Source organism: Mus musculus, chromosome 5 (assembly GCF_000001635.26).
Source record: "Mus musculus strain C57BL/6J chromosome 5, GRCm38.p6 C57BL/6J".
NCBI classification, from domain to species: domain Eukaryota; kingdom Metazoa; phylum Chordata; class Mammalia; order Rodentia; family Muridae; genus Mus; species Mus musculus.
Genome location: NC_000071.6, coordinates 3,811,137 through 3,830,293, shown reverse-complemented (window position 1 = coordinate 3,830,293; position 19,157 = coordinate 3,811,137). Strand labels below are relative to the sequence as shown.

Genomic DNA, 19,157 nt, shown 5'->3' with positions numbered 1-19,157 from the left:
CTAATGTTCTATAAAAACTCTTCAGTGTACAGGCTGCATGAGAATAGGCAGCAGGCAGGGTGTGGCCATAGGTGGCATACAATTTGCCTATCTATAAATATGATCACAGTTTATGCTGTTAAAAAGTTATAGCACAAGTTTATCTAAATCTTTAAATTCATAAAACATTTTTCTATTATCTATGCTTTTCAAAATCTTAAAAGATCAAATGTGTCAATTCTTAGAAGGACAAATGAGGTTGAAATAAGCTTCTTTTAAGGCAAACACTTATTTATACTTTCAAATACATTAAAGGAAGAGTATAGTATTTTCTTACATTTAGACAACTTATCTAATAGGATTAATACTGACAATGTTAGACTATACATATATTTCTACTCAGAAATAATAATTATAGTCTGAGTATTTCCAAATATAAGTCATAACACCAAGTCTTTATGGTTGAAAGATTCTGATAAACCAAATAAAACATTTTTTTAGCTTATAATATTTTATCCACACAATCCTTAAAAAAAATTCCACCCCCCATCAAACACAACAAAACCACACCACAGAAACAGATTTTTCTGTTAAAAAAAAAAATATATATATATATGACAAGACCATTCTAATTTAAAAGATACTAATAGGAACCAAATACAAAGTATGAACACCGACTACATCCTGCAGATGAGAGCTTATAAAGAATTTCTGAAATAATTGGGGAAAAATGTTAATTTGGATACCAGATATTATTATGGAAACTTAATTTTAAGTTAAAAAGCCTTTATGGATAGGATCAGTGGTGAGGAGGACTCAACATCTGTCCCAAGACGACAGGGAGTAACTGGAACCTGCTGGACCCAAGGACACAGGACTGCCATCCAACCAGTAGCACAGATTCCTTCCAGTCTGGGTTGGTGCCCTGAGCAGACCTTGCCAGGGCCTGAACTCTGCAGCCAGTCCTATACCACCCAGAGGAAGGTCCACTCCCAGACACTCTAACATACCCAGGATCCCAGGATCCCAGGGGCTTGGTCACACCAGAATCTCAGGGTCCCAGAGGATCCCAGGATCCCAGGATCTCAGGATCCCAGAGACAGCTGGACTCTGAGTTCTGAAACAGAGATCACAGGAAGGACAGGCTCCAGTCAGATATAACAAGGACAGGTAACACTAGCGAGAACCAGATGGCGGGAGGCAAGCGTAAGAACATAAGCAACAGAAACCAAGGTTACTTGGCATCATCAGAACCCAATTCTCCCACCATAGCAAGTCCTGGATACGCCATCACATCAGAAAAGATTCCGATCTAAAAATCACTTCTCACGATGACGATACAGGACTTTAAGACGGACATAAATAACTCCCTTAAAGAAATACAGGAGAGGAACTAGTTCCTGTAAGCAGCAGAACTCAGCAGCTTCAGCCATGTGGCTCTGGCTCTAGAGTTAAGAACGGAAGGAACTACTGGGAAAACTGATGCTGGTTAGCTGGAGCTAAGAAATTAGCAGTGATTAAGAAGAGACTAGCATCACTGAGGTGAAATCTACTGGAAATTGTTTTCTGAGAGCACAAAGAAGCCGTGTTCCAGAGATACCCAAGGTTGTACCTCATGCTGCGGCTGGACTTGGTAATGTGTAAGAGTCACTCAGGTGGTACTTCTTGTGAAGGAATGAAGGGATCATGGAGAGAAGGTGAGGCTTAGCACTGTGAGAGGCCAGGGAAGGCCTCAGCTATAGTTGATGGCCCAGGACTGAAAGGGTCATGCAAAGGATTTGAGGCTTGGCACCATGAAGAGAGCCTATGAGAGGCTATTGGTGAAGCCTAGTTGGAGTGGAACACCCCAGTGTATTGGAGATGTCAGTACCATAGGGTGATCACCAAGAACAGTAGCCATAGTGGAGTGGATCAACCTGAGCTTAGAGTGCTACAGAGGACAGAGATGGAGAAGTGATGCCAGCCCTTAGGAGGAGCCCAAAAGATCAAGTGGAATCCCAGACACTGAAACAAGAAGCTGTAACATTGAAATTGCCTTGTAGACTCAAAGATGTTAAAGATGCCAGAGCCATGGGATACATGCTGAGGAAAGCTGCTAACAGGGAGTGGAACCAGCCCAGGAGAAAGCAGTTTGAGGCAGTCAACAAAGATGAAAAAGGAGTGGAGATCTGAAGACCGCTTTGACATCAGCCATGGAGATGCAGAGTTTGGAGTTTGCCCAGCTGGTTTCCTCCCTTGCTTTGGGGATTACAGTTAAGTTGAATGAATCTCAGAAGAGACCTTGAACTTTGGACTTTTAACATTGTTGCACCTGCTATCAACTATGAGGACTTTGAAAGTTGGACTAAATGCATTTTGCATTATGCTATGTTTAAGTATGACCCCACAGACTCATGTTTTTGAACAAGTCTATGGGGACCAGGGAGTGGAATGTGATGGTTTGTATATCCTCAGACCAGGGAGTGGCACCATCTGAAGGTGTGGCCTTGTTGGAATAGGTGTGACCTGGTTGGAATGGGTGTGTCACTGTGGGTGTGGGCATAAGATCCTCACCCTAGTTGCCTGGAAGTCAGTCTTCCACTAGCAGCCTTTGGATGAAGACATAGAACTCTCAGCTCCTCCTGCGCCATGCCTGCCTGGATACTGCCATGCTCCCACATTGATGATAATGGACTGAACCTCTGAACCTGTAAGCCAGCCCCAATTAAATGTTGTTTTTTATAAGAAAAAGAAAAAAAAAAAAAGAAATACAGGAGAACACCGGTAAACAGGTAGAAGCCCTTAAAGAGGAAACACAAAAATCCCTTAAAGAATTGCAAGAAAAAACAATCAAACAGGAGAAGGAAATGAACAAAACCATCTAAGATCTAAAAATGGAACTAGAAACAACAAAGAAATCACAAAGGGAGGCAACCCTGGAGATAGAAAACCTAGAAAAGAGGTCAGGAGTCATAGATGCAGGCATCGCCAACAGAATACAAGAGATAGAAGAGAGAATCTCAGGTGCAGAAGATACCATCGAAACATTGACACAACACTCAAAGAAAATGGAAAATGCAAAAAGGTCCTAACTGAAAACATCCTGGAAATCCAGGAAACAATGAGAAGACCAAACCTAAGGATTATAGGTATAGAAGAGAGCAAAGATTCCCAACTTAAAGGGCCAGTAAATATCTTCAACAAAAGAAGATAGCCACACAAACATGATTCCACCTCTAACAACAAAAATAACAGGAAGTAGCAATCACTTTTCCTTAATATCTCTTAACATCAGTGGACTCAATTCCCCAAAAAAGACATAGACTAACAGACTGGCTATGTAAACAGGACCCAGCATTTTGCTGCATACAGGAAACACACCTCAGTGACAAAGGCAGACACTACCTCAGAGTAAAAGGCTGGAAAACAATTTTCCAAGCAAATGGTCCCAAGAGATAAGCAGGAGTAGCCATTCTAATAGCGAACAAAATCGACTCAATAGAAACAGCTGTATAAAAGTTGGGGTCATAAGACAGATGCACTTAGCACTTAAAATGAGCAGAATGCATAGAAACAAACACTTATCTAAGACTAATTGGCTATTCTGGGTCTTTTGTTGTTCCATATCAATTTGAGGATTTTCTTTCTATTTATATGAATAATGAGATGAGGATGTTGATTGTAATTTCATTGAATCAATAAACAGTTTTAGTAGGAAGGTCTTTTTTCACAATGTTAATTCTACCACGCTATATGCTTGGGAGGTCTTCAAATTCTAAGTATGTTTCTTAATATCTTTCTTCATATATTTAAAGATTTCATTGAAGAGGGTTTTTTTTTTTTACCTCTTTTGTAATATATATTCTAGATATTTTATTTGAGAAACTGGGAAGAGGAACATGTCCATGATCTCTCTCTCTCAGCATGCTTGCTACTCATACTCAGTATAAGACTGGTAAATTTAATAAGTCAATTATGTATCATAACACTTTGCTGAAATTATTTCTACAATTTTTTCCTATTATCTTCTATTATTTCTATTATCTATTATTTTTTCTATTCTACAATTTTTCTAGTCAAGTTTTGGGAACGTTGGCTATAATATAATCTTCAATTGAAAATAATTGGACTTAATATTTTCCCATTTGTATCCCTTCTCTTGCCTTATTGCTCCAGCTAATGCTTCAATCACATTATGGATAAGCAGTATGGACAGTGGGCAGTCCTCTCCCATTCCTGATTTTAATGGGGCTTATTAATGGTTTTATTCATTTAGGATGATATTGGCCATGAGTTTGTCATACACAACCTTTATTATGTTGGAATATGTTTCCTACAGTCCTACTTGTTCTAGGGCTTTTATTAAGAATGCATGTTGAGTGATCTATTGGATGGAACACAGGGCCCCCAATGGAGAAGCTAGAGAAAGCACCCAAGGAGCTGAAGGGATCTGCAGCCCTATAGGTGGAACAACAATATGAACTAACCAGTACCCCGGAGCTTGTGTCTCTATCTGCATATGTAGCAGATTACCTAGTCGGCCATCACTGGGAGATGAGGCCCTTGGGCTTTCGAAGATTATATGCCCCAGTACAGGGGAATGCCAGGGCCAGGAGGCAGGAGTATGTGGGTTGGGAAGCAGGGCAGGGGGAGGGTATAGGGGACTTTTGGGATAGCATTTGAAATGTAAATGAAGAAAATATCTAATAAATAAAAATCATGTAGAAAAAAAAAATGCATGTTGAATCTCACCAAAGACGGTTTTCTTTTTTTCTTTCCACTGAGATATCAAATGATTCTTGTATTTTTTTGTCCATGTATTTGGTTTATTACATTTATTTCTTATATATGTTACAAAAATAAAAAATAAAATCAATAAAAAAAAGAAGGTTATATAAAGTTTTAGAAAACAAAACAAAACAAAACAAAACAAAACAAAAAAGCCTTTGTGGTATGTCCTAATTTTTGTGCCCTCTTCTGACCTGTGCAGTCAAAAGGCCTACAAGTTGTGCAAGGCACACATAAAGGCAAAATACCACATAAAAATGAGATGAAAAAAAGTAGTAAATGTACATTAGCAATAAGTGGATCCAACAAATAATACAAAGTGTTAATTATATTGCTTTTTAAATCTACTTTTGCTTTTTTAATTTCTTAAATAAGATGTTGAGGAAAGGCTGAACAAATGTTATTTTTATACTAAAGACTGCCTTGGTAGATTTGAAGAATTTGAGTAGACAGTCACACTGATTTTTTTTTTTTTTAGTATGTTAAGTTAGTTTTAATCAATGGCTATTTTCTAATGAAATCAGGTTGTTTTCATCTTAAAATAATGATGCCAAGCAATAAATGCAATTCTCCTATTTTTCAGAGTATAGATATGAATTCTTAATTATATGAATTAAAGGACAGAGATACTTTATCATATGACATTGATAAAGACTTGCTTTCCTTTATGAATCTACTTTTCTAACCATGAAATTTAATATCAATGATCTTTATTGTTCCTTTCCTCTCCCAGACAACTTTCAAAATATTTCATGAGTCACAAAGACAGACTAAGTATGCTTAGATTACTTACAGATTTTTAAAATTCAACACATTTATTACATTTAAAAAATTGTAATGTATACAACATACAACTTGCCATTTTAATCCTTCATAAGTAAATAATCTAATGGCATTAGTTATACTTTCAGTGTTGGGCTATGCCCTCCCCACTGCTCACTTGGTCTGAGCTGGGTGCTGCACAGCAGCAGAGTGCATGATTAGCTGTAAGGTCAGTCCTCAGAACTCATCAAACAAAACACCCCAGAGCCCAGCATAAGAGGTTTTGCTAATATTCTTTTGTAGAAATAGTTATGGATAGTATTAACTTAATTTTTTAACAATATTATGTGACCTAGCAAGTGTTTTGTTAGTTTTTCAATTATTTATAAATATTATTAGGCTATCGTACCTTGTTTGCTATAATCTCTCACTTAGGTTTCTTCTTTGTTTTATTTATTTTTATGGTATCTCATTTCCTCTAAATCTGTAATACTTCAATCCAAACATACTTGCTAGGAAAAGATCAAGTTTAAATTCTGTTCTTAAGAATGGTTGTTTTCTTACTGCTTAGGACACCTTATTGCACCCCTTTTGTAAAAACTCTATTCTTTACTCAAATTTTGTAGGCTTTTGTTTTTTATCCTGTCCTTTCCTATACATTCTTTGAAATTCACAAAGCTGATTTCTATTCTAAAAAAAGTTAATTTCTGTATAAACCATCTCTCTGATTGCTAATTTTCTTTATTATGGCCTCCTTACTCTCATTTCTGTTTTCAAAAGGAAAAAAAATATATTTGTTAAGGTAATAAAAGTAAAAGAGAAAAAACTGCCAACCAGAATTTTGTATGTAGACCAACTGAAATTCCCTCTTACAACAGAATATAAAGATTTAACAGAAAAAGGAAAAAAAATATCCCTTGTACAGGAGGAACAGCACAATTCCTAGTAGATCCTACAGATCCTGTGGATTCAAATAACTAAATAATGTTTCTAAGCAAACCTTTTTCTCAACTTCTAAAGGAAGTCCCACATCTCTTCTTAGGAAAAGCTGTGGTGTTTCTCTTTGTGGATCCAAATTAGTCAATTCAGCAAGTATTTCTGGCCAGTCATGAACTTGTTGCAAGGGTTTATGATAAGGCTTGAACTGAAGACCTGAAAAAGAGCTGTTCTTTATGAATAATACTGTAAAATAAATCCACTATATCAATGCATAGAAACCTTACATTAAACTATATGCATCTAAGTATCAAACAGTTTATAGATCTAAATTTAAATCAAAGTTCAACAATTATTACTACCCAAATTGTGGATACGTCCCTGTTTTTTTGTTTGTTTTTTGTTTTTGTTTTTTTTTTGGTTTTGGTTTTGGTTTTTTGAGACAAGGTTTTTCTGTATAGCCCTGGCTGTCCTGGAACTCACTCTGTACACCAGGCTGGCCTCGAACTCAGAAATCTGCCTGCCTCCCGAGTGCTAGGATTAAAGGTGTGTACCACCACGCCCGGTACGTCCCTGTTTTTAATGACATAATTATACGAGCATTTCTTGGGAGCTACGTATGAGGGCACAAGACTATAATCCCAGTACTTGGAGGTGAATATTAAGAACACCACCACAAGTTCAAGTTTATCCTCAGCCAAATAGCAAGTATGAGGCCAGCCTGAGTCATGTGAAATCCTGTCTCAAAAAAATAAAACAAAAGTAGACTATGGGCTGGAGAGATGGTTCTGTGGTTAAGAGCATTGGATGTTCTTCCAAAGAACTTAGGTTTAATTTTAAGCATACACATGGTGGCTCAAAACCATCTACAACTCTAGTCCAAGGGATCCAACACCTCTCCAACCTCTGCAGGAACCAGGCATGCCCATGGTGCACAGACATATATGCAGGGAAAATACACATACAATAATAAAATAATTTTTAAAAAGTAAAGAATATTTCTTGGGCTTAGGATGTGATCAATAGTATAGAATCTGGTAGTATTTGCAAAGACCTGGTTTCATAAATAGGACTAGAAAAAAATTGTAGAAAATTTTGCAGATAATTCTTAACACAAATCAAATGCATTAATGTACACTAAATCCTTGATTCCATTGTGGCTTACTTAATTATAAATAATTACGATTATTTGGTGCTAAACATATATTCAAAGATAATTACCATACAATTAATTATATTTTGCAAGTACTTACAGTAAACTTGGAAGGATAAATATACATTGATATTAAGTTGATTTTAAATAAGAAGTTCAACAGAAAACTAACATAAATATCTCACTTTGAGAGAAACACTGAAAATAAAGGCAAGATGTATGAATTTTACATTTAATAGCATTCAAACTAACTGTATTGTCAGAGAGAAAACCTCTGGTGTTTACTAATTTCAGCATGCTTTGAATGAAGCATTTCAGTTTGAACACTAATAATATGAAATATAGCTAAAAGTCAATAATAATTACTGCTATCCACAAGTTTCTTAATACACATCCAAAAAGGAGCAATGAGATTTAAATAGTAAACTACTTCCCCCTCTCAAGTTTTCTTACTAAGATTTTCTGAACAGATCCAAATAGTGAAATATCGCTGAGTTTCCTGAGAGAGCCGCATTCCCTCCATTATCTGCTGTGCTGTGGTATTATTGCCATGCTTTAGTTCAACAGAACGGTATGATCCATCCATTCTATAGATTCGAACTTTTTCATACTAGGAAAAAATATGAAAAGCCATGTAAGCCATCTAAAAATTCTATATCCTGAGCCTGAACAGACAGTTGAGTAGTCAAGAACACTTGCTGTTCTTGTAGAGAATTGGAGTTTAATTCCCTACACCTATTTTGAGAGGTTCACAATCACTTGCAATTCCAGGTTCAGGGAATCCAATGCCATCTTATGGTCCCTGTAGATACTCACAAGCACATGCAGACACATTCACATACACATTCAAAATAATTACATAAATACAGAAATGGATGCTCACAGTCACCCATTGGACTGAGCACAGTGTCCCCAATGGAGGAGTTAGAGAAAGGACACAAGAAGCTTAAGGGATTTGCAGCCCAATAGGAGGAACACCCCCAGAGCTCCCGGGTACTAAACCACCAACCAAAGGGTATACATGGAGGGACCCATGTCTCCAGCCTCATATGTAGCAGAGGATGACCTTGTGGGACATCAATGAGAGGAGAGTCCCTTGGTCTTGTGAAGGCTCGATGCCCCAGTGTAGGGGAATGCCAGGACAGGGAAGCAGGAGTGGGTGGTTTAGTGAGCAAGTGAAGGGCAGGATGAGATGGGGTGGGGGTTGGAGGGGAAATGAGGAAAGGGGATAAAATTTGCAATGTAAATAAAGAAAACATCTAATAAAAAAAATTACATACCATAGAGGAACAAGATAATTTCTGCCCAACTTCATACCCTCCAGCGTATAGTGTTGAGGTTTGGTCTGTTGCTGTGTATTGTAATGTAATGTTAAATTCTCTACCTGAAGGTCTAGGCCTACAAGTGAATTCTCATGTTTATAGAGTTTTGTTGTGCAAACCTTGTTCCTTAATTTAAAACTATGGTTAAAAAACAAAACAAAACTGGCTACAGCCAATAACTGAAGGGGGTTACCTTGTTGAAGGGGTGGAAAAGAGAGAGGAGGAAGAAGGGAGTTCAAGAGAAGGAGAAGAACAAGAGGAGAGGAGGAAGCTGCCACGAGGGGAGATGGGCCATGAGAACTTGGCCAGGAGAAATAGCCAGTATCTGGAGTACACCACTGAGGAGGTAGCCAGGCTAGCAGTTAGAAGAGTAGATTAGGGGTTATTTTTCCCCCACTCCCCATAGTTATCAAAGCCAAATAAAATAACCATAGTCTGAGTCTCATCTATTTGTAAGCTAGTTGGGTATAAGCTTAATTTGGCTGTACTACAGTTTAGATTTCTAACATAGGAACTATCAAAAACTTGCTCAAACAAGAACATGCTGACAATATTTTAAAATGATTATTTATATTGTTTGCACTTTCTAAAGTTTCTTCTAAATGTTCCATGGTCAAATTAAAAAATATACATATTGGCTATTAAATTCGTCTAAGTGGGGCTGGAGAGATAGCTCAGAGGTTAAGAGCACTGACTGCTCTTCCAGAGGTCCTGAGTTCAATTCCCAGCGACCACATGGTGGCTCACAGCCATCTGTAATAGATAGGATCTGACGCCCTCTTCTGGAGTGTCTGAAGACAGCTACAATGTACTCATATATATTAAATAAATAATATTAGAAAATTCTTCTAAGTGTATCATTTATAGAATATTTAATATATAAAGTAAATGCCTCAGGAAATATAAACTTGGAATTAAATCAAAGAACTTCATGAGTAGTGGGCCACAAAAAATGTGTACCAGCAATAACTTACACTAAGAGAAATTTATAATGGAAGACTTTGAAAGTACAAGTCATGAAATGCTGGATTTTGAGCTAGTTTCCTTCCTCAAGTTCATAAAGTCTTAAACAGCAGCAGCATTATCAGTACTGTGAATGTGAGATGACCTGAGCTTAACCTCTCCGCACCCACATAAAAGCTGGGAATGGCTACTTGTGTCTAATCCCTGAGTTGGCTAGACAGAGGAAAGAGAGGAAGATCCTGGAAGCTAGACAAAATGGTGGGCTTTAGGTTCAGTGAGACCCTTTCTCAAAAAATAAAGGGACAAGTGATAAAGACTCCTCCACATGTGCGCACGCACACACACACACACACACACACACACACACACACCCCTCCCTGCCTACCTCTTTCACAAACCTAGGAAATCATCTATTTCACTTTTGTGAGAAGGAAAATGAGTTTCTTTTTCTTTTTTTTTAATATATTTTTTATTAGATATTTTCCTCATTTACATTTCCAATGCTATCCCAAAAGTTTTTTTTTTTAATTAGGTATTTTCCTCATTTACATTTGGAAAATGAGTTTCTTATACATCGACTTGCTGAAAATTATTAATGTATGGCGTATAATGCTGCTGCTTATAAATATAAATGTTTGGGGAGAATATGGATCAATGAGCAGAACTATTTATAATAAACACAATTAAGTACAATCACTCATAACTTAGTATTTTGGTCAATGACAGAAGCAAACATCTAAGGGCATCACACATATCACACTATATGCCATATAGCCTAGGTTTATATAGCAGGTTATACAATGGATGTTGTCCAAATATACTCCATGGTGTTTGTACAATGCCAAAAAAAGTCTAATGATGTTTCTTAATTACATCTGCCATATGAGATTATACTATGAATTAATCTTTTTAGTAAAGGGAATAAACCTAGGGTCTTTTGTAAACTATCAATTTCGATAAGATATTTGGCTATAACTATTCGGGTAATACTTACTGGCTTGTTAATGGCGTCTTTCAACAATTTTGCAGCTTCTTCCCAGTTATTTTGTTTGTTTTCTTCACAAACATTTAATGGGGATCTTCCTTGTTGATCTGTTATGTGCTAGAATGGAAGAAGGGATGAACAAAAAGACATTGCAAATACACATGTTCTGAAAGCATGTTTTTCAATTAAAACTGCATAGAAATACTCTGGTCAAAGATTGAGTAAATATTACCCATACTTAGAAAATACTATAACAAAAATTGGAAAAGCTAAAAAACTTAGCGCACTAATTAATAGGGTTATGTTTCTTGAAAGTTCCATTATAGATTTAAGAAAGGTTTCCATGGTTTCTTTTTTTTTTTTTTTTTTACCAAATACTTGTCAGTAGAAAATTTTAGAAAATGGGTAAAAGGTTTTCTTTCAGGACATGTTGGGGGAAATGCAATGTAGAGTGAATTTCATGTATATTCTGGAGATGGATATATGTAATGACTTTATAAACAATACATGTAGTAGATGCTCTGAACTGTGCATCTAAGTGGTTAAAACACTGCATTTTTTGTGAAGTGTAAAGTGTACTTTATCAATAACAACAATTAAAAACTTATGAGAAGAGGCACAGTTAATACATAAACTCTATAAAGTTTGTTTTAGTTGACCTGTTAAATATGCAATTAAACATTTTTTTATCACTACTTATTAGTCGCTAAGTATTAAAATATAAAAACAAGAAACTAACGTACCCTGTCAATGTCTGGGTGAGTCAGGAGGATCTGCACTATTTCAGCATGGCCGCCTCCAGCAGCAAAGTGAAGCGGTGAGCTGAGCTGCCCATTTAAAAGGTTTGGATTGCACTTTCCTTTCTCTAATAATATGCGAGTGGCCTCAACTTTTCCATACCTATAAAAATAAATAATAAAATTTGCCTAAAAAAAACAAGCCCCACCTGATATGGTAAAAAACATTCAAGTTTTACAAGGTATCTAAAGGGAGTCTAGAGAACAAAGGACTGGCCTAAGTGTCTGGAGCTTAGGAGGGTTTATGTGTTTTTATGGCTCAATTCAATTTTGATCAACTAAGAGAAATATAAATCTTAAAACATGAGAAAAAAAGATGGCATAAGAAGAACAAAAGGGAGACATTAGGAGAAACAATTTTGAGTTCATAATTTGGTCAGAAGGTGTAACTCACTGGTAAATAATGCATCAAGAACCCAGGGTTCAGTTCCCAGTACCAGATAAATAACCAAACCAAATAACAGCATAAAACTCAGAAATTAACTCATTAAAAAACATAAAGCTTACACTGAGTATGTTATATAATGTTGTAAGATATAAATAAACAGCTTAAGATAACAATCAATAAGATTAGGATGCTTTAGTATTTTTTAAAGATCATTTTATTTTATGTGAATGGGTGTTTTGCCTGCATACATCTATGCATCACTGTGTGCAGTGCCCTTGGAACTGGGCCCTGTGAATAGAACCCGGGTTATCTGGGAGCAGCCAGTGCTCTTAACCTCCTGAAACATCTCTCTGACACTTCAAAATTTTAAAGACCAGAACAGTACGCTCTTTAAAAACTACTGGAAAAGAGAGATGATGCATCTCTAGTCCAAGACAATTAAAAAAAAAAAAAACACAATTTGAATTGAATTTTAAATAGAACAGAACTGAAAAAAGTAAAATGATTTTAGGCTTGGGAAAAGGGGCACACAATACAAGGACTCAGGAGCATACAAAGCACATGGCAGGAATACTTAACAGCAAAGCTGCACTCACGGCTGACCTGAAGCAAAGACTGAAAGGAATTTGCTGTGTGGAAATAGGGGTTGTAGGGAAGAGGGAAAGAGAAATTTGGTTTGGGGGGAAGAGCATACTTAAAATGATTTGATTGGACTTCAACATCTGCTTTCTTTCCCTTCACACACCCTGTGGTTTTTCCCTATTCTGAACTGGCCCCTTGTATCCTACCCTTTCTTAGTCATGTCACTTCACAGTGTGGGTAAGGTCTTTTCTTCTTACCCATTCTGTTCAGGTCAAATCCATTATTACTCTGAAGAAAGATACCTGCGCCTTCCTAGTACATTAATAAATAAAAATTAGCATTTTATTTTTTGTTTTTAAAGAGGCTTATCTCATTTTGCTCCGTTTCATCTTCCTTTATGTATTCCTGTTCACCTTGGGAGTCCCCCAGAATGGTGTTACTATATTTTTTAAAGTGCTCTATGCTCCAAAAAGAAGGGATTAAACTGTTTATTAGCATCTAATACATAACAGTACTGAGGAAGAAGTCAAAGTCTAGAATGTTTATCTGAAAATATGTAAAATGTAAAATATGTAACTGAGCATAACTATTGCTAAGCCTGGAAGAATATATAATCTTTGACAAAAGTTAGAGAATAATATTCATCCTACAAATACTAAATTCCATTTAGAAAAACACTCTTACAGGAAAAGACAGTAGAGAATGTGAAATAGAACAGTTCAGTTACAAAAGTAACTAAATCAAACCTGAGTTCTGAATTACTTTTAAACTTTTCTTATTCAATTATTTTATATAGTTGTCACAACAAATTATGAGGTAGGGGGAGCTAATTGTATCAAAAGGATTAGAAAAGTGATGTTTCAATCAGTTGTGTAATTTACCCATAATTTCATGACCATGAGCCAGTGAGAACCTGGTTTTCTGAATTCCATAGACTAAAGAACAAAGGCTAACAACAACAACAATGTAATATTCAATAATAGTAATGATAAGGCAAGCCCTTTCAAATCCAATTTGGCCTGAGAACAGAGGAGGAGGATAGAGATTTTGGAAGTTTATAACATGGTCTGAAATAGACTGAAGGAAGAAACTGGAAGGAGAACAGAAATGAGATTACATCTACTAGCTAGGGAGAATAGAGACTTGTAATACTGTAAAACAGTATTTTTATTAAATTGTTAATAAGACTTATTTTAGAAAATATGGCATTTTTCATAAACTATTATTTTATACATAGTATGTTTTTGGTATTGATAAACAAATTTTCACTTTGAATTGTAATGTGATAAGTATCACTAAATTAATTCCATATAAACAAAGGCTCTTTGGGATCTTATAATGTTCAAAGAAAGAGGTTGTCTTCAAAACAAAAAATTAAGAACTACTGATCTAAGCAAAAATTGAAGGATGAGATTGAAAGGGGTAAACATATAGTTTAACATTATAAAGACAGGACCAGGAATGGTGGTGTCTGCCTGTAATCCCAGCAATTAGGAGGCAAAGAAAAGGAGGATAAAAAGTTCAAGGCCAATCTGACTTTAAAAAAAAAAAAAAAGGACAGGACTAAACAGCCTGAAACAGCCTATGTCCCTACATATTCCTGCCACTAAGGAGTGACTTACAGTAACGTTTTTACTGGGTTGTTATTTTTTTCTTTTGAGACAGGATATCACTCTATGGCTCGGGCTGGTCTATAGACAAGGCTAGGCTTAACCTTGTATTGACACTACTGCTTCTGCCTCCCAACTGCTAGTGTTATGAGTGTGCACCACCACCACTCAATCAGGACCACACTATTCTTCCTTCAGATTCACAAAATCCAATAATGATCACTAGTTTCAACTGAGAAAATTTTATCCAAGGAGAATTTTTTTTCTCTCTGTATTCTACTAATGAGAAATTGTAACTAAGAATACTAAAAATTAACAAATTCTAAATGTAGACATCAATTTTTGCATTTGAACAATTATTTTTCTTCTCTCTTGCCCTCCTGCTTCTTGACATATTAAGCATAAGCCGTACCACTGAGCATTATGTCCCACTCCACTCCAGTTATATTTATTAATCCAAGCCATCACTTATTCAGTACTTACTATGGGCTCTCAATTACTTTATTTGCATTTTCTATTTTAATCTTAGGAAAGATATTTAAAACTCTATCTTGTAAATATGCAAGCAGGCTATTAGAACATGACATATTTAATAAAGATCATAAGGAACTAACCCCTGCTTCTGAAACCTTGGTATATTCCAAAACACAGTAAATGTCACACTATACTTTTGTTTTTATGTAATAGGTAGTTCAAAGTTTTACTTTTCTTTTCCTAGAGAAGAAAATAAAATAGAATGAAATAGAATGCAAGTCAAATATATAAATCTGGGATTCCTAAATTAAAGCTCATTGATGTTATCATTTCTAATTCTGCAGCGCATTTTGAGGGTTAAAGTGTATTCTACACCTTTTTGGCTCTAGGTAATGTTTCTACTAGGGTAATTATTAGTTATGTGAGGGAAATCTACTAGATCAGCTAACGACAATTTAGGGTAGCTTGTTCTAAATATAAATATAAAAATTCCTCAGAATGAGAAGCACAAGGACACATTTAAGCTTCTTGGTTTCCCCCTGCTCCTGGGGATAAAGCCTCAGATCTCAAGTACACTGATTAAGTGTTCTGCCACTGAACTGTACTTCTATCAAGAGCACATTTACAGATGAAAGAGAAAAAAATTATAGAGAAACAGGAAAAGCATATATATTAAATATAACCATTACACGACTTCGTACAACTATTAGAATCCGAGAAATGAAAACTCTGAATTGGGAAGACCGTTAGAATGGTCGGTCTACTTACTTACAATTTGTTACTCTTTGCAGGGTGAAGGTTGAACCCAGGACTTGTGGCTTCTAATAAGCTATTTCTCAATCCTAATTGCTACAATTTACTTATAGATAAATAAAACTGACACTTTGTGAGGTGAGGTTCCTTGCTCAGTGTGACACTAAGATACTATATAGACATAATTAGTAGTTAATAATGTAGTATCGTTGGCAAAAGTCAAGATCACTTAAAACAATACATTAAAAGCAATCTTCTCATTAAAAAAATGGAATGACTATGCCTTTTTGAGACAATAATCTATAACAGTTTGTTACTGCTGTGAATAAGAACTCAGTTCAGCTATGTAGCATTATTATAATTCTATGAAAAGAGTAAGAGTGCCTAGAGGTACCGCGCAATGAATAGAAAGAACTAATCCCAATTCTGTCCCCACCCTTACATTTGATAAAATAGAAGGTAGTGATTCAAAGAATCTTTAGCAAAAATGGAGAAGAGACTGAAGGAAAGGTAGTCCAGTGACCAATCCAATTTCGGATCCATCATAAGGGGAGGCTCCAAGGCCTGACACAATTACTGATGTTATGTTGTGCTCACAGACAAGAACTGTCCTCCGAGAAGCCCAACAAGCAGCTGACTGAGACAGACGCAGATACTTACACCCAACTACTGGGCTGAAGTGGGGGATCCCGTGGTTGAATTGGGGAAAAGCTGGAAGAAGTTAAGGAGGAGGGCGACCCCATAGGAAAACCAGCAGTCTCAACTAATCGGGACGCCTGAGATCCCTCAAACACTGAACGGTCAATGAGGCAGTATACACAAGCTGGTCTGAGGCACCCTGCCCCCTGGCACATATATGGCAGAGGACTGCCTGGTCTGGCCTCAGTGGGAGACGTTGTGACTAAGACCTCGAGGGATGTGAGGCCCCAGGAAGTAGGGAGGAGGGAATGGAGACACCCTGAGGGGAAGAGGAGTGAGATGAGGAGCTGGGAGAGGGCAAGTCAGGAGGGAGGCAACAACTGGACTATAGAAAATAAAAGTAATTTCAAAAATTACACTATAATCTACATTATGACCTGATGTTTAAATATTTTCAGTTTGAGTTAAACATTATATCTGTAATTTTAAAAATTAATACTATGATTTTATAACTTTACCCTAAAATATTAAAAGCATTTTTCCCTTGGTGGGGAGAAGAATCTTTGAAGAAGGATTTCGTAGGCTTCTTGATACCATAAATTCTGAAAGAGCTAAAACGGATACTTTTCTAGCATGATACAAGGTCACATCCAATGTGTTTAACAAATGTCAATTTTATAGCAAGAATAAACCAATGTAATACAAAACAACAGTATCATAAAGGAGCAATATGGAGCCCCCTGGTTGGCCCTGACATTTACTACCTATTGGCTATCTCTCTGTACGGCTTGTAAAGAAGACTGCGAGTGCTCTCCTCAGGGCAGATCTGGCAGTTCCGAACAGCAGCATATACACAGTAATCAAAAGATCAGAACAGAATACTCAGAAGACAAGCAATGGTACAGATGCTTTCTGGAATGAGAACAGTTTTCTGATAAGAAACAATAATATTATGAGTTCAATGTTCCTGAACAGAATAATTTATTTACCAGCATGCATAATGAATGGGTGCCCAGTGGTCATTATCTAGTTGGTTGACTGAAAGTCCTTTATCGAGAAGATGGCTCAGTAATTCTGAATCTCCTTCACAGGCATTTCGATGTAAAGGAAAGTCATCAACCCACTGTCGTTCTCTAACCATAAAAAAGAGATTAAGAAAATATAAACACTGTTGAAATTCACACTACTTCAAAACAAAAGGGACTCACCTATGAGAACTGCCCATTGCTGTGCAGCCAGAGGCAGTGCTCAGACTGCTTACGTACTACCTATGCATAGTTTAACATCAGGTTTGGAAAGGCAATAAGAGTAAAACCAAAACTGTACTTGTCTTCCACAACGCTGCTCATGCTTCGCTGCCATTTTTCCTGTTTGGGAATTTGGATTTTTGAGTAGTCTGGAGCTCCGAGACCAAAGTATGGATTTATTACCACTTTATCTACCTAGAAAAGGAAAAATAAAATACTATAAAAATTACTTAAAAGCCTCAGATGTTTGACTTTCATACATTGATACTATTTTAATGTTTATAATTACAACCTGTGCATCTTTGTTAGAAAAAATTATATTTAAGATGTCTTTTGAAACCAAAGTCAAAATTCAACTTACCCGATTTGTATACTGAAGATCTGATCCAAACAAAGGGTTGTAAATGCAGGTGTCTGCTTTCTCTAGGGCTAGCATTTTACTCTTTATTTCTAGTGCACTATAGCCCATATGTAGTGAATTGTCTACCTGGCCTAATTCAGCAGCATACGCAGGGTTTATGACATTTGTCTTTATCCGTTCAAGGGGAGAAGGTCGGAATAAAGCTGGAATAAAGTGAGACTGCGCATGACGTTCATCTAACCACCTGCAGATGCGGACAGAGAGGCAGAGGCATGGGCTCAAAGGTGAAGATGACAAAGGAAAACTACTGTGACATGTGACACCTTCTAAAACTATATTCAATAAATTTACTAGTTATATTTTATAAATATATTCAGAATTTATGGTCTCAAGAAGCCTACCAAATCCTTCTTCAGAGAATCTTTTCCCCCTGCTCAGGGAAAAATAATGTATTTTTCATTTATAATGAAATGGTAAATAAATATTTATAAATATAAATTATTTTTAGTGTTAAGTACTTAATAAATGTTTTGTCAATAGACACAGCAGCTATTCTAAAATGTCTGCACTATAATCATAAAAACACCTTTAAAGAGTACAAAGTACTTCTACAACTGGGCTTCCTGGAATGTGACACTACACGAAAGACCATGACTTGTCCAATGGAAAGAGTAACTACTATGCCGACTTTTCTAACAGAAGAATTATCCTGAATTAATGCTGGCAAGTGGTTATTACTTTTCAAAGAAAAATTAACATACTGTAAATAAGGAAGGAGTCTTAGCTGGGTGGTTCATCCTTATAACTAAAAGTTGACCATTTTTTGTTTTATTGCTTTTTGGGGTTTTTTTTTTTTTTTAGATTTATTTTATTATTTTCTGTCTATGAGTACACCATTGCTCTCTTCAGACACACCAGAAGAGGGCATCAAACCCCACTGTAGATGGTTGTGAGCCACCATGTGGTTGCTAGGAATTATCTCAGGACCTCTGGAAGAGCAGTCAGTGCTCTTAACCACTGAGTCATATTTCCAGTCCTAAAGATATGGTTTTTGTTTTTGTTTTTTAAGATTTATTTTATTTGACCATTTTAATGTACTAGGTTATTTTCATTAATTTTTTTCCCAGAAGTGAATCTCAAATTAATTTCATGATTATGATTGATGAAAATATTCTGAATGCATTTCTTACTTATCCAAGGCTATTAACATCCTTGCTGTAAGTGTTGCAAAGTGAGTACTGGATTCACTACAAACTCTCATAATATCTTGTAAGCAGTAAAAAATTGGGCATCCAGGAGTATATGCATATTTAGTATTATCTGAAAAAGAAAAATGAAATTATTCCATTATATAAGTTTACAAATACACTTTCTTCATAGAGAACAAATTCTCACAATTTGAAAAATATAACAAATTGTTCTGTATTTGGAATTATGAG

General features: G+C 36.1%; 1 protein-coding gene across 7 annotated transcripts in view; it reads right to left on the bottom strand.

The window, feature by feature from the left end:
* The window catches only part of Krit1 (KRIT1, ankyrin repeat containing), a 41,360-nt gene that overhangs the window by 14,222 nt on the left and 7,981 nt on the right, over positions 1-19,157 (bottom strand). For 6 of the 7 annotated variants that reach the window (XM_030254912.1, NM_001170552.1, NM_030675.3 and 3 more), the window contains exons 5-12: positions 18,909-19,038; positions 17,719-17,962; positions 17,437-17,552; positions 17,100-17,243; positions 11,611-11,767; positions 10,877-10,984; positions 8,051-8,207; positions 6,509-6,660 (exon numbers count right to left, since the gene is read on the bottom strand). In XM_030254912.1, coding sequence (XP_030110772.1) covers positions 6,509-6,660; positions 8,051-8,207; positions 10,877-10,984; positions 11,611-11,767; positions 17,100-17,243; positions 17,437-17,552; positions 17,719-17,962; positions 18,909-19,038 — 1,208 coding nt within the window. Of the gene's footprint in view, positions 1-6,508; positions 6,661-8,050; positions 8,208-10,876; positions 10,985-11,610; positions 11,768-16,874; positions 17,023-17,099; positions 17,244-17,436; positions 17,553-17,718; positions 17,963-18,908; positions 19,039-19,157 lie in introns of all 7 variants that reach the window. The other variant, NR_033173.1, reaches the window with a different exon arrangement.